Here is a 24427-nt window from a genome sequence, read left to right as displayed (position 1 = left end):
CAGATCAACTTAATTCAAGTTGTATCTTTCATATACCATTGTTATTACTGTTGTATCCGTGTAAATAGTTTGGTTCCGTGTGGAAACGCTGTCTGAGCGAGAATCAGGAAGTCGCTCCTGATTGACTCAGACGCGGCTGCTCTCTCTCTGGCGGGAACCGCAAATGTATAAAAGAAGCGGTTTCTCCCAGGTAGAGCAGACGGTCTCCGCTGAAGTCACTTATCCTACTGAGCTGAAATAAAGGAACCGTTCTCATCTAACCCTGTCTCTGGGTCTACTTCACTGGCGATGACGGACGGAAGAACCACGCGTGCAGAATGAACAACCTACAGATCGGCCGGGCTCCCGAGTTCTTCGACCCGGAGAAATCCTCCTGGGACGCCTACATAGCCAAGTTCGAGATCTTCCTCGAGGCAGCGGGAATAAGGGACGCCGACGCCGAACGAAAACGGGCCATCTTCCTGAACTACTGCGGTCCAGAAATCTTCGACCTCGCCCAGACACTCACCGACCCGCTGCCAGCCAAATCCGTCGCTTGGGACGTCCTGCAAGCCAAGCTCGCGAGCCATTTCAAGCCAACGAAACCAGCCGTCGTTTTCCGGCACCAATTTTCCAGAATGGCTCAGCTCGAATCGGAATCCATCAATCAATTCGCAACGCGACTTCGAACGGTGCTTGCAAAATGCAAGTTTGATAACCCGGAAGCTCGCCTCACCGATGCCTTAATCTTCGGCATGAGAAATGCCACAGTCAGGAACAAACTCCTCACCGAAGACGAACCGACCCTACAGGCAGTAATAAAGCTGGCTCAAACCGCAGAGGTCGCCGACGCCGCTGCCAAGGAACTGAAGGAGCACGACAAGCGAGAGGTCATCGCCAAGATCGACTCCTCGCTTTCCCGCGCCGAGGCCCCAGACGACCTCAGCCCACCAGCTCTCAACGAGGACAGCTGTTTCCTGCTGCAACAGGACCAGCCAAGACATCCCAGATACCCTCGCCCCGTCGCCCCTTGCACCGGCTGCCGAGGAAACCATCCGCGCCAACGATGCCCTTTCCGGGACGCCATTTGCCGCCGCTGCAACCGACGCGGCCATATCGCCGAAGCCTGCAGAGCAGCTGTGCCTGAAGAAGCCTTCTCCACCCCGCGTCCTCAGCGTTTCCAGAATCAAACACCTCAACCGCGCGAAAACCGGTCTTTCCGGTTTTCCGGCCGCAAGAACTACCCAACCGCTAACCGCGACTACTCAAGAGGTAACAATAAATTTTCCGTGAATAACACGGCAACAAAAAATGGGGGCAAAATTGTAATTTCCCTACTTTTGAACAACAAAGCATGTTCTATGGAACTTGATACGGGGTCTAAATACACCATTATGCCGTGGGAAAAGCTTAAACCATATATGCCTAACCTCTCCAAATCTGAGCTAGTATAAACCTCGTTGGTAATTAGAGATTTTCAAGGGGGAATAATTCATGTGTTAGGCCAAGTGAATGTACCTATCGTGTTTAAAAATGTTAAATGTACCCTACCAATGATTGTTGTTACAGGGGCTAAACACTCCCTCCTGGGGTTGGCTTGGATGGAACCTTTGGGAATTGAAATTTCTGGTATTTGTACTGTTAACTCTGATAGCATGCCTAACTTTTGACAAGAATTCCCAGAAGTGTTTAGCCCCACCTTGGGATCGTATAAAGGGCCCCCTATCTCGTTTTCTATTGACCCCAAGGTCCCGCCTGTACGGCTCAAACCTCGCAGGGTACCCCTTCCGCTCCTCCCCAAACTAGACCTACAGCTGGATAAGCTCATAAGCCAAGGCATTTTAATTCCTGTAGAGCAGGGGCCATGGGAAACACCCATAGTCACGCCTCTGAAACCTGATGGCTCCTTAAGGGTTTGCGCTGACTATAAATCTACGCTCAACAAAGCCCTCCAACATCACCCTTACCCCATTCCTGTGGTACAACAGCTCCTTCACTCCCTGGGGGAAGGGAAAAGGTTCGCAAAAATCGATTTAGCACAAGCTTACCAGCAGCTCCCTGTCGATGAACCGACAGCACGCGCACAGACAATTGTAATCCACAGGGGTGCCTTTAAATGCACCAGATTACAGTTTGGAGTAAGCATAGCCCCAGGGATATTCCAAAGCATAATGGAACGGTTGTTATCAGGGATTAAAGGGGCCATTCCCTATTTTGATGACATCTTAATTGCAGGGGAAAACCAAGAGCAGCTCAACAAAATAATAAGGGAAGTACTTCAGAGACTGCAGGACAAAGGGCTAAGAATCAAACCTGACAAATGTGTGTGGGGAACCAACAGTGTAGAATTCCTAGGTTATAAAATCGATGGGGAAGGTATCCACCCCACTACTGAAAAATTGAGAGCCATTAGAGAAGCCCCAGAACCACAAAATAAGACAGAATTGCAAGCTTTTTTAGGCCTTCTTAACTTTTACTCCGTCTTTTTAAAACAGAAGGCAACAGCAGCAGAGCCTCTACACCGCTTGCTCCAGAAAGAAACCCCTTGGACATGGAGGAGAACTGAACATGAAGCCTTTATACAAATTAAACAGTTGCTAACTTCTAAAAGTGTGGTAGTCCAATATAGTACTTCGCTACCCATCAGGCTTACGTGCGATGCTTCCCCATATGGCGTGGGAGGGGTCTTGGCACACGTTTTGCCAAATAATACAGAGGCCCCAATTGCCTTCTTTTCGAGAACAATGACCAATACTGAGAGGAATTACAGCCAACTCGATAAGGAGGCTCTAGCTTTAGTGGCAGGAGTGAAGAAGTTCCATAATTACCTCTTTGGCAGGAGTTTTGAATTGGTTACCGACCACAAGCCCTTACTAGGCCTCTTAGCCCCCAACAAACCTACTCCCCCATTTATGTCCCCAAGGTTAATCAGATGGGCCCTTTTTCTCTCAGGATACCAGTACGAGCTCATTCATAAAGGGGGTAAAACCATCAACCACGCAGATGGTCTCAGTAGGTGCCCCATGGCAGAGTTAGTAGAGGACCCTGCCCCGTCTGCTGATGTCCTAATGATAGAACTTGAAGACAACCCACTAACCACTGCAAGGGAAGTGGCTGCACACACGCAGCAAGACCCAATCCTAAAAAAGGTGGTAAACTGTGTACTTAAGGGGTAGCAGAACGACTCTGTGGAACCTGAATTGTGTGATTTCAAAACCAAAAGACTAGAATTGTCATATGTGAAAGGTTGCCTGTTGTGGGGTGATAGAGTAATCATCCCTAGAACTCTAAAGACCAAAGTACTCAAAATGTTACATGTGGGCCATCCTGGGATTGTCAGGATGAAGGGCCTAGCTAGGGGGCACTTATGGTGGCCGGGTCTGGACACTGATATTGAAAACTGGGTAGCCAAATGTGATCCATGCCAAGAGTCACGGCCTAACCCCCCCAAAACAACTCCAGCAGAGTGGGAACAACCGGCAGGGCCATGGTCCAGGGTCCATATTGATTTTGCAGGGCCAGTGGGGTCACAATACTTTCTAGTAGTAATTGATGCATTTTCCAAGTGGGTGGAAATCATAGCAATGAACAATATAACTACAAGTGCCACCATTAAGGTTCTGCGCCGTTTGTTTGCCACTCATGGTTGTCCTGATATCTTAGTGTCTGACAATGGGCCCCAATTGACAGCCAGGGAATTTGAATTGTTCTTAGATAATTTAGGAATCAGACATGCGCTCATCTCACCTTACTCACCCTGGGCTAATGGTTTGGCAGAACGTTACGTTCGGGTGGCAAAGGAAGCATTACGCAGATCAGGCCCTGGAGATGTACAACAGAATTTGGACCAGTTTTTGTTAACCCAGCATATTACCCCAAACTCTCACACGCAGATAAGCCCTGCTGAGATACTGATGGGAAGGAAACTGAGGTCCCCCCTGGATAGGTTACACCCAAGGTTTTGTACAAAAAATCCTATGTATGTGAACCCTGAGAGACAAATGTATTTGGGGCAAAATGTGTTTGTAAAGAATTTTGATGGGGGTGTAAATTGGATGAAAGGAAAAATTGTACAACAGACCGCTCCAAAAACATACATTGTTAAGTTAGAGAATGGTCGAATGTGGAAGCGGCACATTGACCATGTACGTAAGCGCATGGGAAACTCATCGGAACAACCCGCTGAAACAGACTCTCCCACTTTAACAGACTGTAACGCGCAACCCGATGTAATAGACTGGCAAATGGACTTATTGGGTCAGGAAGGATCCTCCAGCGACGCCGAACCATCTTCATCCTCCAAGGTCGGTCTTGTGCCGGTCAGATCTACCCAGCAGGCCGGAGCCCCAACCAGGCCCCAGCCGTACCTGGAAAGCGCAAACGAACCGACCTCCACCGTCGGCAGCGAGGACTCAATTGAACTGCGCAGGTCGGAGCGAGCCTCGCGAAGACTCAGCAGATTGGAGGACTTCGTCACGTGGTTTTCGTGATTGGTGTATTCTGACTAAGGAGGGAGGGGTGTTGTATCAGTGTAAATAGTTTGGTTCCGTGTGGAAACGCTGGCTGCTCTCTCTCTGGCGGGAACCGCAAATGTATAAAAGAAGCGGTTTCTCCCAGGTAGAGCAGACGGTCTCCGCTGAAGTCACTTATCCTACTGAGCTGAAATAAAGGAACCGTTCTCATCTAACCCTGTCTCTGGGTCTACTTCAATTACCATGGCTTTAGTTATTTTGTATAACACAAGGTGTTCTATATAATGCTATACAGTGGTACCTCTACTTAAGAACTTAATTTGTTCCGTGAAGTAGAAAAGTTTGTAAGCAGAAGCAATTTTTCCCATAGGAATCAATGTAAAAGCAAATAATGTGTGCAAACCCATTAGGAAAGAAATAAAAGTTTGGAATTTAGGTTGGAGGAGAAGGAAGAAGAGGAGAACAGTTGCTGCCGAAGGAAGAAGTTGAGGTTAGGGGAATCAAAAAAAATCTAAACTTTAAAGCTTTAAAAAAAAGGGACTCTGAGGCGGTGAGGAGGAGCATGTGCCTCCCATACACCTGTCGCGAGGCTGCCTCTCATACACAGCGCCAGAGAGAGAAACCCGGGGAGGGGGGTGGCAGGAAACTGGCAGGGTCTTTGTGCTGCTCTCAAATTTCCTGGGAAATTTTTCCGGCCTGGGTTCTTAAGTAGAAAATGGTTCTTAAGAAGAAGCAAAAAAATCTTGAACACCCGGTTCTTATCTAGAAAAGTTCTTAAGTAGAGGCGTTCTTAGGTAAAGGTACCACTGTATTTGCTCTTCTATAAAAGATTATAGAAGATTAGAATATTTTTTCCCAACTACCCTTTTGGATAGATTGGGTTGAAAACCACTCTGTCAGCTTCTGTAGTGAAGGAGGGCAGGTACCCTGGTTTCTAGTGCAGCACGTTAAATTACAGTACAGGGGAGCTCCCTTCATTTTATCTCCATATTCCTATGAAGTGATCTGAGTTTAGAGGGACTGTCACAAAGTTATCCCATGTCCTTCCATGGCTGAGTGTGGATGAATCTGGCCTCTACATTCCTAGCACAACAGCTTTATTACTATACCACATTGAGTCTTTTGAAGTTGAATTTCTGATTGTTGCTTTTTGAGTTAGCAAGCCTCCTTTGAGGCAGCCATTGAAAATTCTCACTTTCAAAATTAACTTACTAAAACTTTAACTGGCTCCACCAATCTTGCCAATCTTGAATTGGTCTCTACAGAGCCAAATTAAAAATATATCAACTGCCCTTCGTCTGAATTTGTGACTGGTTCCAGTGACTACTCTTCTATAAGTTGTTGCACCATCAAACATTTAGATCTCATTGTGTCGTGTTCACACAATGTCTGAGAAATATCCTTATCCCTGCCCTCAGCTCAGAATTATTCCCCTAGTGCCATAAAGTTGCTTCAAGGGGATCCAAGGAGATGCGCCTAGAACCATTATTCCCAAATTTACTTCATCCGTCAACTAAGTCAGTGTAATCTTTTTTTAAATTAAGTGTCGTTGTGCATGAAGAAAAAACCCATTATTGCCTACACAGAACAAGAAAAACAAATGGAAAAAAGTATTAAAAGGCAAGGACGTTGGTATCAAGAAACTCCCTTCCTGTGCCCAGATGCAAACTTATATCTTTCAAGCAATTCCAACAGTTAATTATTCAGCATCAACTTTCCCCACCTCACATTTCTGGGCTTCAGAAATCATCAAACAAGTTCTCTGAAGAAGTAGAGGTAATTCTAGACTTGTGATCACAACTGAGCTCAAAATTTCTGTTGCTAAGCAAAAGTGTTGTTAAGTGAGTTTTGCCACATTTTATGACCTTCCTTTCCACAGTTGTTAAGTGAATCATTGTAGTTAAATTAGTAGCACAGTAGTGGATCTCGCTTCCCCATTGGCTTTGCTTGTCAGAAGGTCACAAAAGAACACTGCAACTTCCATAAATGCAGGTCAATTGCCAAGCATCCAAATTCTGATCACGTAACCATGGGAATAGTGTAATGATTGTTAATGTGAAAAATGGTCATAACTCCCTTTTTTCAGTGTCATAGATTCGAACAGTCACCAAATGAATAGGTCTAAGTTGAGGACTACTATGATGTTAGCAAGGTCAGACTACAGTTATCACATTTACCAGGCATTAAAAGTATCAATTAAAATCTCAAGGTTTTCACATTGTTTTTCAAGCATGAAAACACCCTAAACTGAAGAGTCTGATTTCCTGCTTTCTATCTTTGTTTTTCTCAGGATTCATTGTCAGCAGAAATATAACAATAGAGATGGCCCGTGATTTCCTTTTCCTTGCTCTATCTTACCCAAAGTGATGTGAAAGGGAAAAAAGTGGGTAGCCAAGAAAAACTGAATACAGTAGAGTAAAAAGATATGGAGGAAGAAGTGTAATGAGAGAGAGACAAAAAAAGAACTACGGTACATCAGTACTAAAATATGTATAGTTGCAGCTACATCTATAAGTTTCCAGTTCTATTGTGCTACATGGGGGATGCACAAATGTACATTTCCCTTCTCACATAACATACAAGCAGAAAACTAGAAATTTTGAAATTGATCAACCAACAATATTTTCCTAATATAAAGCAGAAATGAAAAAGATATGATAGATTTTCTAAACCAAAAATCCAAAAAAGCACAGAGGTGTTTAAGAAATGTAAATTCATTCATTTTAATCAAATTCAGAAAAACTGTATAAGTTCTATGGATGTTAGAAAGGTTATTTTAAAATGAAATGTGAATTAACATTTTAGGTAATAAATATGAACTTGTATCTTGATTTTAAATTTTATCACCCATCTAAAAGGTTTCTTTGCCTTACTAAATTTCATCCTAGGTTCATACGTAAAAGAACAAGTCCATTCTTGCTCTCCACATGTTAGAGCTAACCTTAAGATTTTTAAAAATTTGTCGTATGTCCTAATTCTATCTTAAACAAGGTGAACTGCATACTGTATATATCTAATAAATAAATAAATAAATAAATTCATATGACTGTATCTTAACTAAACAGACCAAGATGTTTTGCCCCAACCAATAGTTCCTTTGCTCTTCTTTTTATAGCACACAAACACAATTGATTTATTAAGTTTCTATTTACTCAAAAAATAAACATGAGCTGTAGCATAAATCAGGATCTTAAACAGATTTCAAACTATGAAACATAACAGATTAAAAAAAGAAATTATGTCTGACTGAAGATTCCCTAGTTTAACAGTAATCCCTAAAGATGGGGTTTTGGGCCAGCAACTATTTCATTCATATCTCAGTTTTTGTCTTAAGTCTTAAACCAAAATTATGCTCTGCAGACCTCTACTCCAGTTTAATATAGCTTTTTACACAAATTAAAGTAAAGGAAATGAAGAAATTTTAACTGGTATTTTGTTAAAAATAACTTTTTAAAAAAAAAATCTAAGTATTTTAAAATAAAGTTTTATTATATTCACTTATGTAAGCCATAAAATATAAAAATAGAAAGAAATTTAAATACTTACTAGATGAACATAAGGTATGAAATATCCAAATAAAGCAGCTGGAATCCCCAGAGCCCAGATTCTATAACTCAGAATTCTGAAAATGGAAAAATTGCACATTTCTTTCGCTGGAGGTAATTTGAATTTCTTCCCTTTCTCACTTTGTTTGGTATTAGGCACGACAGGTTTGTAAGTAAAACCGGCCAGGAAGAGAATAAATAAAAAAATGCAGAGGATTTGAAAAGTCCCATAGAGGCCAATAGAACGGATCAGTTCATCTAAAAGAAATGGCAGTGTTATAGTAAACAAACTACTCCCAGCAGTAACAATGCCATTCACTAGTCCCAGGCGCTTCTTGAAATATTGTCCCAAAATGACCAGGGATGGCTGATAGCTAAATGAGCAGCCACAGCCAAACAAGATTCCATAAGTGAAATACAGAGGTCCAAGTGAGCTGCAACAAATAGAAAACAGTGTTAACTGTGATATTTTCCTTTTTTTTTAATTTTTCAATTTTGTTTTATTTTGACATTTGGATATTGTTAGAAAATCAAAGATAATTTAGTACTTGTGATACTGGCTCTACTCCAAAGTATTATTTATGTTATATCTAAAAGGCTATCTTTCTATAATGTTTACATGAGCAAACTTTTATCCCCAAAATGTAATTTTGCATAGTTTAAACCAACATTAATAACACATTAAATATATTTTTGGATGCTACTGGCAGATGCTCTTAATGTATTTTACAGTAGGTTTAAGAGAAAACTACTTTCACCCACCTCCACAATGCCCATCTCAAACACACCAACATCAGCAAAGCAACCTACAACCTACCCTATCCCATTTGGGCCAGTGATGGGTTGCTACCTGTTCTCATCGGTTCAGCGAACCGGTAGCAGTGATGGGAGGCTCCACTCACCCGTCCAGATGTCATCAAAAACATTCTGCACATGCGGAGAAGCATTGCGCGCACACAAAGGAGTGTGTGCACATGCACGCTCCTGTGCCCAAATCAGTGGCAAAGGTAAGTGGAACCCACTACTGTATTGGGGCCACCGCCCCTAGTGATTATAGAGAAGTATAGATATTATAGAGGTGCAAGGTCTATTTCATTCAGGAAAAGCACTAGACCCAGACAAGATAACACCTTCTTGGTTAAAAACTTGTGCTGACTATCTGGCCCGCATCTTCAGTAAATCTCTAGAGATGTGCTATGTTCTTTCTTGCTTCAAATGCTCTACTATCAACCCAGTGCCAATGAAACCCTCCATCAAGGAACTGAACAACTTCAAACCAGTTATGAAGACCTTTGAAAGGCTAGTGCTGGCCCACCTAAAAACCATCACAGATCTGCTGTTAGACACCTTACAATTTGCCTACCGAGCAAAAAGATCAACAGATGATGCTGTAAATATCTGGACAACATCCTACAACATCTTAAATCTCCAAAGCAAGGGTCCTCTTTGTAGATTTCAGCTCAGCATTCAATACTATAATTCCAGATATTCTTCTAACTAAACTAAATCAGCTAGCTATACCCGACCACACCTGTAAATGGATATTTACAATATGTAAAATATGTTGAGAGCATATGCACCAAAGACAAATTCCTTGTGTATCCAATCACACTTGGTCAATAAAGTATCCTATCCTATCATATCCTACCCTATCATATTATATCCTACCCTATCTTATCCTATGTAACAGACAATAAGCAGCAGGTGAAGCTAGGCAAAATCACATCTGATATCTGTACAATTAAAGTACTGAAGTTTGCAGATGATACAATAGTAATTGATCTCATTCAAGACAACAATGAATCTGCATACAGATGGTAGGTTGAACTACTAGCCTTATTTATTTATTTATTTATTACTTGGATTTGTATGCCGCCCCTCTCCGAAGACTCGGGGCGGCTCACAGCATGTAAAACAAATCATAGTAATCAGACAGATTTAAGATATTTAAATATTTTTAAAAAAACCAGATACTAACAGGTGCAACCAGAACAATCCTGAACTAAATATACTCAAAACTGTAGAAATGGTGGTAGATTTTAGGGAAAAAACCCTCCTATACTACCACCTTTTACAATACTAGACAAAAAAGTATCAACAGTACAATCCTTCAAGTTTCTAGGTTCTAATCATATCTCAAGACTTAAAATGGACACCTAACATCAAAAACATCACCAAAAAACACAACAAAGAATTTTCTTTCTGCGCCAACTCAGAAAATTCAAATTGCCCAAAGAACTGCTGATTCAGTTCTACAGAGGAATTGTTGAATCTGTCATCTGTATCTCTATTACTGTCTAGTTTGGCTTGCAATCAAACAAGACAGACACAGATTTCAATGGATAATTAGAACTGCAGAAAAAACAATTGCTAGTAACCTGCCTTCCATTGAAGACCTATATACTGTACGAGTCAAAAAGAGCGCTGTGAAAATATCTACAGACTCCTCACATCCTGGACATAAATTGTTTCATCTTCTACCCTCAAAATGACATTATAGGGCTTTGCACACCAGAACAACAAGACACAAGGACAGATTCTCCCCAAATTCTAAACTAATTCCCACAATACTGTCAAATTAACTACTGACTGTATTAATATTCTTCTTCTCATTCTTACTAGTACCTATCTCTTTCCACTTATGGTTATATCCAGTTTGCTTGTATCTTTACAACTTGTTTTTATTGTTTCCAAGTATGATTTGATTGCTTATTACTATCCTATGACTATCACTAAGTGTTATATCTTATGATTCTTGACAAATATATTTTATTTTTTTCTTTATGTACACTGAGAGCATTGCGTGTCTAATCACACTTGGCCAATAAAGAATTATATTAATTATATTATATGTTTTATAATTTACATTATATATGAATTATATGTTTTTCACGTGGTTTTAATAAAGAAAAATATTTCTCGTGATATGGAAATTATAATTCTGTTATAACCTAAAATTACATTTGACCTTTTCTGCAATTATATCACACTGTTGATTCATATTCTCCAAATTTTTGATTGCATTTTGATTTTGGGGGGAGAAAATTACCATCCTCAATGATTTATTTCTAAATTACATCCATGTAGTAATACTGTAATATATTATGTACATTATAAAATATACACCCAATATATATATATATATATATATATTTAAAGGATTAGATAAATATAGACATTTTTTTTCTTGCACTCCAATGGATCATCTTTTGCATATCCCATTTTTAAGACCAGTATTCTGGCTGTGCCAGTAAATCCATATCATTTGTAAATTTGATAAATGTACTGTTTATCCCTTCTGTGGGCATATAAAGAAGCATCTTCTGAAACTTTCATTAGCTTACTGGAAGTGTCAAAGGCAGGTTCACAGCATGATTGAAATGCATGAATAGAAACCATTTCCAGCTACTGGAACTGGTAAATGGGGCTGAAAGCAAAACCACACACCCACTGCATTTCCAGAAGTGATTAACTAAATAGAGAAAAAATATCTCTTCTAAACATTGAGATGGGGTGTAAAGTGCTACCATTAATGATGCAGGGATGTATAATACCGTATAATTTTTCTCAACACTGTACACCCTTTTACAACCCTGTGCCATTTTACAAACCTCTTTGAACATCCTTTCCAAATTTGAAAAGGAAGATCTGAATAATTTATTTATTTATTATTTAGATTTGTATGCCGCCCCTCTCCGCAGACTCGGGGCGGCTCACGTAATTTTGTAGAGACATGCGGAGGTAACCTTGAAAAAGGAACACAAGGGCAGTTACATAAGCATTAACTTAGTTCTAAAAGAGAAGAAAGTGTGACAAAGAAACTCAAGATTGTCTGGCTTTGATTTGCTTAAGTATAAGGTTAAAAGGAGAAAGAGGAAACCATTGTGCTTTCAAGTTTCTGTTCCTATACATTACAACCATAAAACAGAGTTCCTGTGATCTGCGTGGAATCTGTTTACCTCAAAGCGTTGACAACTAGGCAGCAAAGACTTCATAGCTCAAGAGCAGTCCATGCAAAATCTCACTATTTTCTTCAATATACAATCCCTGGGTAAGATGTTTTCTCTTTTAATACAAAAATAACATAAAGCAATATGAAGAAAAAGTTCATTTACACAAAGGCCCACTTTCCCCCAGAAATGGCTGCTTAAATCATGCTTGATGACAGAATAAATCATGATCTTCAGGGTAATTTAAATATGACATAATTATAGGCAAAACACTAAAATTATGTCATATTTTTTTTAAATATCCTAGCACTTTAGAATCCAACAGCACCCTTGAGATCATGATCTGTTCTGTCATCAAGCATGATTTAAGACCAAGATCATCATCTGATGACACGAACTTGGGAGGTTGAGCAGAAGAAATATTAGAGTTGTGAAATATACTAGAGGCCAATTGCATTTTGAGAAGTCAGTGAAAATTAGTGTTCTTACCGTACAAAGGAGCTTGAAAGGAGACCAATGAAAGCCACAGCTGATCCTACTACAGCTACTTTTCGACAACCAAACAAGTTGGTAAATACACTGACAATGGGAGAACAGAAGAAAATCATCCCCATCGATAAAGAATTCACCAATGCTACAGAAAAGATTAAAAATTAGAATTGATTTAGTATGGCAGGTTTGATAATATGCAGTGTAATATTTATTCTAGGTTTCAGGTAGCATGAAACAAAATCTGGCAAGCGAATAATTTGTATTTTGAAATACCTCATATGGACTTGAAGTTTAACATTTTAAGACATAGGAACTGGTATAAACATGTTTTATATAAATTTGCAAATACTTATAAAGTATTAAAAAATATATTGAAAACCAACCTGAGAGTTGGAAGTGGGATGGATATAGCAAAAACATGTGATACATACATATTTATGTATATACATATTTATGTATATACATAAATATACAGATAAATCATTATTTGAAATATTGTTTTTCATATTTTTAATGAGATTTTGACATGACAGAAATAATTACTTGAGAATAGAAAATGGATATTATATGGTTTTGTACTTGCACAAAGATGGATACTGCAGAGTTTGGGAAGTTCCTTTATCAATTACAACAAAATATTACAAAATAACTTTTCTATCCATATGTCAATAAACATTGTACTTCTGAGAGACTTTTCTGGGGATAATTTAGAAACTGAGACCACAGAGTATAGCAGAACTATTTATAGAAGTTTTTATTGCTGATTTCATTACTTTTGTAAATTACTATAATTTGATATTAAAATATCTCTTAACAAGATGCTTCTTGTTTAATTAATCGGTATGAGATAAATGCTTTTCATATTTTCCTTTTACATACAATGTTTCACACCAAAACAAACACACACAAAAACACACATACACGAAGACTGACATATAGAACTTATTTCCTGATTGTGCAAATCAAATAACCATAGGAAATGTAACTTACATGAAAAAAGGTTTAATGTGATTTTACTGGCAGTTGAGTAGAAGTCATGTAGTCTTGCGGTTTATACATTAAAACTTCAAGTAATTCTCATTTACTGATTGCAGTTGGGCCCACTAATTGTCAGGTGCAAGTAATCAGGAATAGTAGTTGAGTTTAAAGCACAGGTCACCAACAGGTCCGTAGAGAAATCTTGGCCCCTGGGCCAGATATGACTGAGAGCAATTAATCCAGTCCAGGAAGAAGAAAGGAAAAGAAAGAAAGAAGAGGAAAATAAAAGAAAAGAAACGAGAGGAGAAGGGAGAGGAAAGGAGGAGAGGGGAGAGAAGGGACTACAGCTACAGCTGAAAGTCCCTGATTTTCCCAACAACATTAGGAAGCCAACATCAAATAAGCTTCAACTACTTTGTAATATGTAAAACTACTCTGAAAAGCTAAAGAATCAATTATCAACAAATGAACCCACAAACATGTGGAAAACTCTCAAAAACATCACCAGTTACAGCAAACCACCTTCCCAAGCTGAAGGAGATCAGCAATTGGCAGTTGACCTGAATGTGTTCTACTGCAGGTTTGAAAAGAAACCACAACCACTTATCTGCACAACCTCCATCCGAGACACACCAACAACAGCCAAATTGTCTACAACTGAACCCATCCCATTGGGTTTACAACCCCTAGTGATCACAGAAAAGGAAGTGAAAGATCTATTTCACAGACACAAGCCTGGAAAACCACCAGGCCCAGACAAGATAACTCCTGCTTGCTTAAAAGTCTGTGCTGACCAATTGACCCCATCTTCACTCAAATCTTCAACAAATCACTATAGTTGTGCTATCTTCCTTCCTGCTTCAAACTCTCTACTATCATCCCAATGCCGAAGAAGCCCTCCACAAAGGAACTGAATGACTACAGACCAGTTGCTCTAACATTTGTAGTTATGGAAACCTTTGAAAGGTTAGTGATGTTCCACTTGAAAACCATCACGGATCCACTGTTAGACCCCCCTTCAATTTGCATACCGAACAAGTAGATTGACAGATGATGCTGTTAATATGGCTCTACACTACATCCTTCAACATCTTGAATCTCCAATGACCTAAGCTAGGGTCCTCTTTGTAGACTTCAGTTCAGCAAAAAAGCACAACAAAGAATGTTCTTTCTGCGCCAGCTCTGGAAGCTCAAACTGCCCAAGGAGCTGCTGATACAGTTCAACACTGTCAGATTTTTTACTAAATTTGCACTTCTATTTCTACTAGTTTTTCTCATCATTCCTATCATACTTTTCCTCCCACTTAAGACTGTATGACTGTAACTTGTTGCTTGTATCCTAAGATTTTTATTAATATTGATTGTTTCTTCATTGCTTATTTGATCCCTATGACAATCATTAAGTGTTGTACCACGATTCTTGACAAATGTATCTTTTTCTTTTATGTACGCTGAGAGCATATGCACCAAGACAAATTCCTTCTGTATCCAATCACACTTGGCCAATACAATTCTATTCTATTCTATTCTAATAATTACTACTTTTAATAATTTTGTTACAGTTAAACAACCTTTAAATATTTTATGATTAAATAAGCATGTATTTTGTTGTAATTAAATAAGCATTAATTATTTTGTTATGTTAAATAGGTATATTTCATATTAATATTTATTATTTATTTATTTATTGGACTTATATGCCGTCCCTCTCCGTGGACTCGGGGCAGCTTAATAAAATGGAGGTTCTCTGATCATTATTTTACAAATATATTTATCTTTTTAAAAATCATATTAGTGGTCTGCAGGACTTAAATTGTGAATTTGGTGGTCCCTGAAGTCTAAAAGGTTGGGGACCCTTGGTTTAAATCATCTATTACTTGCTACTGATACACAAGAATCTGATCTACTAATTGTGAAACCAAATTGGCATTAGATAAGGGTCAATGGTGTGAGAACATAATGATTCCAAACTGATGACATTTGACCCTACTATCAGGCTTACTTTGCTCATCTCCTACAGTAATTCTGTTACTAAGCAATGCAATCATAAACTATCATGTGACCAGTTTATGATGTCAGTTTCAGCTGCTGCCATTAAGCAAATAACCTGTCAATAAGAATAAAATAATGTGGTCACAACTTGAGACTTCCTGTTGGCTTTCCCATTGACTTATTGCTTATTGGAAGCAAGCTGTGAGTTCACAAATGATGATCCTTGACCATGGGCACATTGCAACAGTCGTAAATTTAAGGACTAGTCATAAAACTCCTTTTAAGTGCAAATGTATCTTTGAATGGTTGCTGAACAAATAGTCAATAAGAAGGATTACTTGTGATATGTGATATGAGCTGAAATTGGCAATCCACTCTAATATATTGTACCTGAACTCACATTGCAAAATTACCATAGGTTAAAAATATGGATGGTGATGATTACTGTACTTACAAACCCAACATAATTTTTCATAGTTTTTTAAAAAGAGAAAATACTTATTAAATGCTTAGTAAAACTTTAGCTGTAACCTTTATCAACTAATGTTGATTATAGTTACTAAATTAACTACAATTCAAGGGCATGGTAATGAAAATAATCTTTTATAGCTTTCAACATGCCTGCTCCAAATGGAATCTACCCATCAGATCATCTTCAAAGACCCATAGGCAAATCATATCTATGGTAGACCTTATCTTCTAGAACAGCTGGTCCAGCATCCATATCAATGTTCTGCAGTGGTATTAATATTCAGATGTTTTATAGAGTACAGACGGGCAAGGGTTTTTCTGAAGCCAGGGTTGAATAACTCATTGCAAATAGTTTCAGCTCCAAGGGGCTATACAATGAAGTCACTGTTGAAGTCAAATGCTCTTAATCTTTTTTTAAAAAGGTTTTGTGGGGAGAGTGAATATTAAATGCAAAATTACTATGCTTTGGCAACTTAAAAAGAGTTAACGGGGAAAAAGACATCTACACTGCCCATCCAGAGTGAAAAGTTTTGCTGCTACATTTTGGGAGCCAGCAAAATGTGCCAGATGCCTCTGCCTCCCAACTGCTCTCTCCCAGATTACTATTCTCCTACAGCTATCAATAGAAGGGAAGGAGGACTCTGTCTCTCATACCCAGCTGTATGCTAATGAGCTAAAACTCTGGAATGATGCTGTTTATAAATTTCAACTATCAATCAATCTCCATGAGCTGTAAAAAAACTCAACTACAGAATGCAATGCTAAGGGTGAACTTTCAAACCGTTAAGATCCTAAATGTCATTAACTCAAGTGTTCCTTTAAAAAGTAATTTAGAGAAAATGAATGGTGTAAAAGAGGAAAACATTTGGACCATACAAATCATTAGCACCTTAGAATCCCAAAGATATGAGGTCTTTCTTATTTATACTGGTGGTCTTCAGTTAGCCATCACTTATTCAGTGACAATTTGAACTTATGACAGCGTTGAACAAATACTCCCCCAAATTCTGGCTAATGGAGCACTCCTGCAATCATGTCATTATGATTGGCATGCTCAGCAACTGAACCACATTTCTAATTTCTGTAGCATCTTGCAGTCACATAATTGCAATTTGCAACCTTCCCTATCAACTTTCCACAAAGTTGATGGGGATTGAAATCAGCAGAAAATCAGAAGTCACACTCATGTGAAGTTTTTGCTTAACAAATGATGGTAATTCACTTAATGATGGCAACCATGGACTGTCAGAACTATCATTACTAAATGGCACAATCACGTAATATTATACTTTACTGTATTTTACAACTAAGTCACTTACCCATGGAAAGTCTGGTCCCAATTGCCACCATTAAGGAGAGATACCTATATGCTGTTTCAGTTTCTAAGGCTAAAGGCAAAATGAAATATGCTTACACTGTCTTTATTGTTTTTTCCACAAATTAGAGGCAATGGAATTTACTTATTAATTCTTGTGCTGAATTTAGCTATCCAAGTGGGCATGATGTTGCTATACCCTTTATATTAGCTTTTTCATATTTGACAGCCAGCATAATTAAAATTCTAGGAAGGCTATTTTCTGATATAGGCTCTGTTGAAAGAGCAAACTACTCATAATAAAATATACACTTTTTAAAGTAGACAAAAGCCCTGTCTGTAAATGTTCAATTTTGCCGCAAGTTCTATTTAGTGTTAGAGTAAATTAGTTTTAGATAATACTATGGAAATTTGTGAATGACTCATGGTGGGGGGGCTGAACATCCCCAGAAATGTCAATACTCTGATAAATACCTTATTTGGCATTGTAAAGGCTTCTTGCCTTTATAATATTTTTAAATTTGATATGGAAAGTCTATAATAATTTAAAAGTTTGGACCTGGAGTCAAAAGGCCCTTACAAAACCAGTGAGTAATTTTGAGTCAAGCATTCTTTTTCAGTCTATTTTATCTATACTGGCGTTACATCCTTTATTATATTGTACAGTACATTATTTCAGCCGTTTTTTATATTTATTTCATGTTTTAATTTTTCTTGGTTTTCTTGAATTTTGCAACACAGTTATAAACAAAAACATTTTTAACCTTATGAACTTCTTTTATATTTTCTCCCTTTTCAATTCCCCCCCCAAGAAAATATGATCATTGTAATTTTATCTCACAGACCTGTTTTGGATCTAATGTAAGGGAAAGCACTCACACCCTATTCCCTTAAAAAGCTTTGAGCTCTCAAGAGAAAAAAAATAGATATAATTCAAATCAGCCAGTCAGTCAATCAATTAATCAACCAGTGGTTTTTAACCTCAGCCTCAACAGCCTTTATTTCAAACAATTCCTCTGGAATCCAAATTAATCTCATAAAGTCCCCTACAGAATGAAAAGTATAGCTAAATCCCATCTCTACATTTTAGGGAGGGGGGTATGCGGATCTCTACATTTTGGGGAGGGAGCCATACTAGCCAGCCTGCCAGCTTGCCTGGAAAAAGGAAAAAAATAAGCAGAGATAACAAAGAGGAATAGTAGAAGAGAAGGCAGTCAAGGAAGTTAAGATGTTAAAGTACAAACTCTTCTCTTCCTTAAAATATTACATCAAGTAGCCCTTCTGTAATGTAGGTGTCCAAATTGAGACAGATCTGCTCAACTACATTCTTGAAGAAGAAACTAAATGTTCAGAGCAAGCACTCTGCTTATATTATATAAGTTTACCAAGTTCTTTCCTCTTCTAAAAGATCTTGTTTTCTTGCTGCAGGCAAGGAGTATACCACATACTAGGATTCCATTTTAATCACACTGTACAATTTTTCTCCTCTTGAGGGAGAAAAATATCATCTGTCAATGTTACTTAGGTCATACATGATGTTTTAGACACCAGTCAAGTAGAAAACAATACAATAATCAAGAACCATTAAGGAAGAAATCACACCGTATGAAACATGGAAGGGCAAGCCACCATATATAAGCAAACAGTAAACCACATACTCACCATGATGATGAATAAAATGTCACAAAGAAGCAAGCTCATAGACAAAAAAGCCCGCAAGATCTTCACATGATTTTATATATTTTGACTTGCCCTTCCCCGTTATCTTCTCCAATATCATTTTTTGTATGGAAGCCATTCTAGCATCCTTTTCATTTTGACTGTCCTTTTCTTGTACTTGTTCAAGCTCTACATTATCCTTCTTATATTGCCAGCAGTTTGGCATTTCAAATCTCACCGGCTGAAGGCTGACTCAGACTTCCAACCTTCTGATGTGGGGGACCCAGATTGTTGGGGCAATATGGTGACACTCAGAGAGAGCTGTAAGGCACTGTGAAGCGGTATATAAGTCTGAGTGCTATTGCTATATCCTCAGAATAATACACAACAGAATAAGTAGCTGAAAAGAATACAGCAAAACAAAGGAATACAGTGTTGAAGGGTCCCAAAAGACAAAAAAACCCTCCCCAAACTTAACTTCAAATTGACTGTGTTTGGAATATAGAGCAAGAGAGAGAAGTAAAAAAAAGGATCAGCCTAGAATCATTACAAACAAAGTCCGTCCCCTCCCCCCACCGTTATTGCTGTATCAAATTATAACCAGGTAATGACCATTAGTTGAAAAGATTCCTATGCATAGGCTTTTAGCAATAATTCAGTTAAGACTGAAACTTCATGTAAAGATTTGGTTTTTCATGCTTGACGGGAACATTGTTCTAAGGGTCCAATTTGGTCTTTACAGTTGGTGTATTGAAAGATATGTTTTCACAAAATTTTAAGATAGTATTAATTAATTTATTTTTTTTTTAAAACAATACTTTGATAAAGAAAATCTGGTAATATTTACATCCACTTTTAGCTTCATCTCAAAGTAATTGACTACACGGCAGCATAAAAACTTCAGATATTTCTGAATGACATGTGATTCCTCTACAGTTTTGAAAAAAGTGAGAAATGACTTTTTAGAACCCCAATTCTGATTATTCAAGCAGCTTTAGCGTTTCATATAACAGACCAGAGCTGAACATTCTTTAGAAAAACAGACAGGCTTTATTTATTTATTTATTTATTTATTTATTTATTTATTATTAGAGTTGAAAGGGACCTTACAGGTCATCAAGTCCAATCCCCTGCTTGAGCAGGAAATCCTACAGCACCCCAGCCAAATGGCAGTCCAATCTCCTCTTGAAAATGTCCAAAGTTGGAGAGTTCACAACCTCCGCTGACAGGCCGTTCCACTGGTTGATCGCTCTCATCGTCAGGAAATTCTTCCTTATCTCCAGGTTGAATCTTTCCTTGGTCAGCTTCCAAACGTTGTTCCTCGTCCGACCCTCTGGTGCCCTGAAAAATAGTGTGTCCCCCTCCTCTTCGTGTTTTGTTCTAATTCTCAACAAATATTGGCTTTATCATTTTAGATGCAGTTGTTTCTTGTGCAGTTGTGGTTTCACCTCTGCTCCATTTTTATTCTGAACAGCTTAAGAATTGCTTTCTGTCGGCATGTCTATTTGTATGTTTCTGCGAAGAAATTGTCTTTAACCTGAAAACAGTGTTTTATAGCTATGATGAAGCATATGAATAGTGTATGAACCAACTGAATCCAAACCCAGACAAGACTAAATTTATTTTTCTTTATGGAAGGATAATGGCAGGAAAAAAGAGTATCTCTAGCTCAGAAAGGAATAGCTTGGCTGTAATATATGAAAAACAGTTGAAGAGAGGTCCTACTGAAACAATCTTGGTTGATTCTTCCCCAACACTAAGCAGTCTCAGATCGAATAAGTATTTGGATTGGCTGTGTGGGAAGATCCCATATGAGGGTAACAGCAAAGTATTTCCATATTGTTTGCAAGTTGTACACACAATGGCTACCAGGAATTTATTCAAAAAAATATTGAAAATAGAGACATTCTTTAAAAAACTTACTTAAACAGATAGGAGTCAGGGAAAGGGATATAATGTTTGATGCAGTGTAGACAAATTCTTTTCTAGAAACTGACTCACGGGTTGTATTAAATACTTTTTCAAAAAATGCTTAAAATTGTCTTTTTTAATAGAAATTTTAAAGTTCTAGCATATTTTGATATGCTGTATGAGAAAAGAAGAGGAACTAAACAACACACTTTACCTAGCACATAATAAATAAGCAATCCCAGCAGCCAGTTAGGTCCCCCAGAGTTAGCCTTCTCCAGGTCCCGTCGGCCAGACAATGTCGACTGGCAGGGCCTAGGGGAAGAGCCTTCTCTGTGGCGGCCTCTGGAACAAACTCCCTCAGGAGATATGTACTTCCCCCTCCCTCCTAGTCTTTCGTAAAGCTTTATAAACCTATCTTTGCCGGAGGGCATGGGGGCTGTGAGTGATGAGACTGTCTCTAGCCGATACAAGATATGATTGGATTGGATGAATGTGTGTGAGTGTACATGGGTCTTTTAAAATGTTTTAGTGGGCGGCATTGAAATCTAATACATACATACATATGACATACATACATATGACATACATACATATGACATACATACATACATACATACATACATACATACATACATACATACATAAATATGCTTTCCCTAGCATATAATAAATTATGAACTTTATGAATCTAACAGAACCAAAAATAAAATAAAGACTCTGGAATTCAATGTTACATAAATTTAATAAATCTGGTGCATTTTTACAAAAATTTGGCCAATTTTCAAAAGTAATTTCCACTCAGAGAAAAAATTATTTCTTTATTAATTCCCAAGTAATTCTAATAGTTTCCATCAGAGAAAGTACTGGGTAGGTTTATTCTAGACAGCAAGACAGAGAAAGATTCAACTTCAAAATGACAAAGAATGAGTTGATCATAAGATGAACAACCAGCTCCCAAATGTCGTGGATTTTCCATCACTGGAAGTTTTCAAAGAAAATTTGGACCAGTGTACCTTTTTGGTAATAGCGCCTGCCTCTGAGGTGATTTCCCTCTTTCAGTTGATCCGTTCTTCTTCCACCCCTTTCACTTTCTACAAATTATTAAAAACTTGGGCTAGGATGGTGGTTGATCCCATTTGAATTTTTTTTTGTTCTGCTTTCTGATCAAATATATTATTTTCTTCTGATAGTTTTCATTAATTTTTTTTTGGAATTTTAATTGTAAGTTGTGCAAAGTTTCTGTTTAGTTGGGTGGGCTTGAAACTGAATAGATTCAAGCAAATGATTTTTTTTTTTAAAAAGGGAGTGCTCAATTGGCTTAAACATAATGCAATCTTTTTCATTTAAAGCAGAGTGTTAGGCCAACTTCCATACAAAAAGAGGGAGCTATAATGATGCACTTTAGAAATCCAGGGAGAGACAGGTACAGCATCTTCATGGCAGAAATAATGTATCCATCAAGAAAATAAAAATCAGGTAAGGAGTAGTTCAGAACCAGCCAAAGTCATTTTCATTTCTATACTGCATCCATTTAAGAAATGGGCAAATTTCCCAGATTACCATGTGACAAGCTGGTCGCATTCATTGTTTCATGCTGGTTGCATTCATCTTTTCATGCTGATTTTAAAGACAAAAAGAAACCCAAAATAAAAAAGCAATGCAATTTCTCCCATCTTTAAAACCTTGAAGCATCAGAAAATTCAGTAAGCAAATTAACAGCAACAGTTTGCAACATAGCTACAAGGACTATCTGGAGATTCTAGACCAGTGATGGCGAACCTTATTTTCCTCACGTGCCGAAAGAGCGTGGGCGTGCGCTATAGCGCATGCGTGAGTGCCCACACCCATTATGCGATGCCTGGAGAGGGCGAAAACAACTTCCCCCACCCCCAGGAGGCCCTCTGGAGGTCAGAAACGGCCTGTTTCCCAAATTCTGGTGGGCCCAGTAGCCTCGTATTTTGCCCTCCCCAGGTTTTAAAGGCTTTCCTGGAGCTGGGGGAGGGTAAATATGCCCCCCCATCCCCCTGGAGGCTCCCTGGAAGCAAAAAAAAACGCCCGCCCAGAGCCTCTGTGCAAGCCTAAAATAATCTGGCTGGCACACACATGCACGTTGGAGCTGAGCTAGGGCAACTGCTCATGTGCCAGTAGATATGGCTCCATGTGCCACCTGTGCAATCTGTGCTACAGGTTCGCCATCATTGTTCTAGACCAGTGATGGAGAACCTTATAGATGCTGAGTGCCCAAACTGTGTATGAGCATGCCCAAACTGAAATGCATACAGGTGCACATGCATGTGAAGACATGCTGCTCCTGCACAGATAAGCATGCATCCACAACAAAGACCCGAAGCAGTATACAAGAAGTAAGATCTTTTTCTTTCCTGAGCTTCTGTTTTGTCATTTGCAGGGAAACAGAAACTCACAAAAGAAACGTCACAGATATCTTACCTGGGGTGACAGCCTATGTGCCAGCAGAGGGCTCTGTGGGCAACCTCTGGCATGCGGGCCATAGATTCACCATCACAGTTCTAGACCAATTCCCGAAATTTCCTTGGTAAATTTATTTTTTCCAGAGGGAGTTTGCCACTGCCTGCTTCCTAGGACTGAGAAATCATAAGTGGTCCAACATTTGGCCTTGTGCCCAAGAACAGGACAGAAACTTGGTCTCTTGTTTTCTAGCTTTAGTGCCTCAACCACTACACAACACTTTGGCATTTAAAATCATATTGCTGCCAGATCCATTTCTGCAGTTTGTTAGCCAGACCAGCAAATTAAGAGGTACGATGCAAATCCGGAGTTATAAAACAATAACTGATTCTAAACTGACCTAACAAAAGTATGCAGGCATAATCTTTTAAATATCACTTGCTAGGGGACGTAAGCAGAATACAGTGTACCCTCGATTTGCCCACGAAAGTCGAATTTCCACGAAGTAGAGATGCGGAAGTAGATACACCATTTTTGGCTATGGACAATATCACAAGCCTTCCCTTAACACTTTAAACTCCTAAATTACCATTTCCCATTCCCTTAACAACCATTTACTCACCATTATTACTGGTACTCACCACTGAATAGTGATCCTGATATTTATAAACATAATTATTTATTAGCAAAAATTCTTAGTTTGGCGATGACATATGGTATAGGAAAAAAACCGCGAAGTATTTTTTAATTAATTTTTTAAAAAAAAAACCGTGGTATAGGCTATTCGCGAAGTTCGAACCCACGAAAATCGAGGGAACACTGTACTACTATTGCACTGGTTATTATGGGTACAAATGTCAGTATTCTTAAAGAATTCAATGAATGCTAGTAGGAAAGGATAGGAATCTAATAGAAGTGCAGTACAATATAAAAAGAACTAATACAATATGGTTGCAAGATCTATGTGAAGAAAGGATGGCAACGTTCACAAATGTCAGTATTCCTATGGTCAGTACAAGGTGGCAGATATTAAATTCACTTGTTCAAAAAGCTAAACAATGTTGGCTCTGATGAAACTTTGGGTACATTAATAGAAAATTCTAGGGCTATGTGCTATGCTTGGAAAAAATCATCAGCAGCAGCAGCAGCACCACCACCACCACCACCATCCTGCTATATTACATCATCACAATAATACTGTCCCAGAAAATGGTAATAGCAAATCTTGTCTGTACT

At 38.5% G+C, this 24427-nt stretch overlaps 1 protein-coding gene across 1 annotated transcript in view; it reads right to left on the bottom strand.

Moving 5' to 3' along the window:
- Positions 1-24427, bottom strand: part of SLC16A10 (solute carrier family 16 member 10) — a 59641-nt gene that overhangs the window by 24414 nt on the left and 10800 nt on the right. The window contains exons 2-3 of the mRNA XM_070733378.1: positions 12436-12580; positions 7998-8430 (exon numbers count right to left, since the gene is read on the bottom strand). Coding sequence (XP_070589479.1) covers positions 7998-8430; positions 12436-12580 — 578 coding nt within the window. The remainder of the gene's footprint in view (positions 1-7997; positions 8431-12435; positions 12581-24427) is intronic.

Source organism: Erythrolamprus reginae, chromosome 1 (assembly GCF_031021105.1).
Source record: "Erythrolamprus reginae isolate rEryReg1 chromosome 1, rEryReg1.hap1, whole genome shotgun sequence".
Classification (NCBI taxonomy): domain Eukaryota; kingdom Metazoa; phylum Chordata; class Lepidosauria; order Squamata; family Dipsadidae; genus Erythrolamprus; species Erythrolamprus reginae.
The sequence above is the reverse complement of the archived record's forward strand: the minus strand, read 5'-3'. Positions and strand labels throughout refer to the sequence as shown.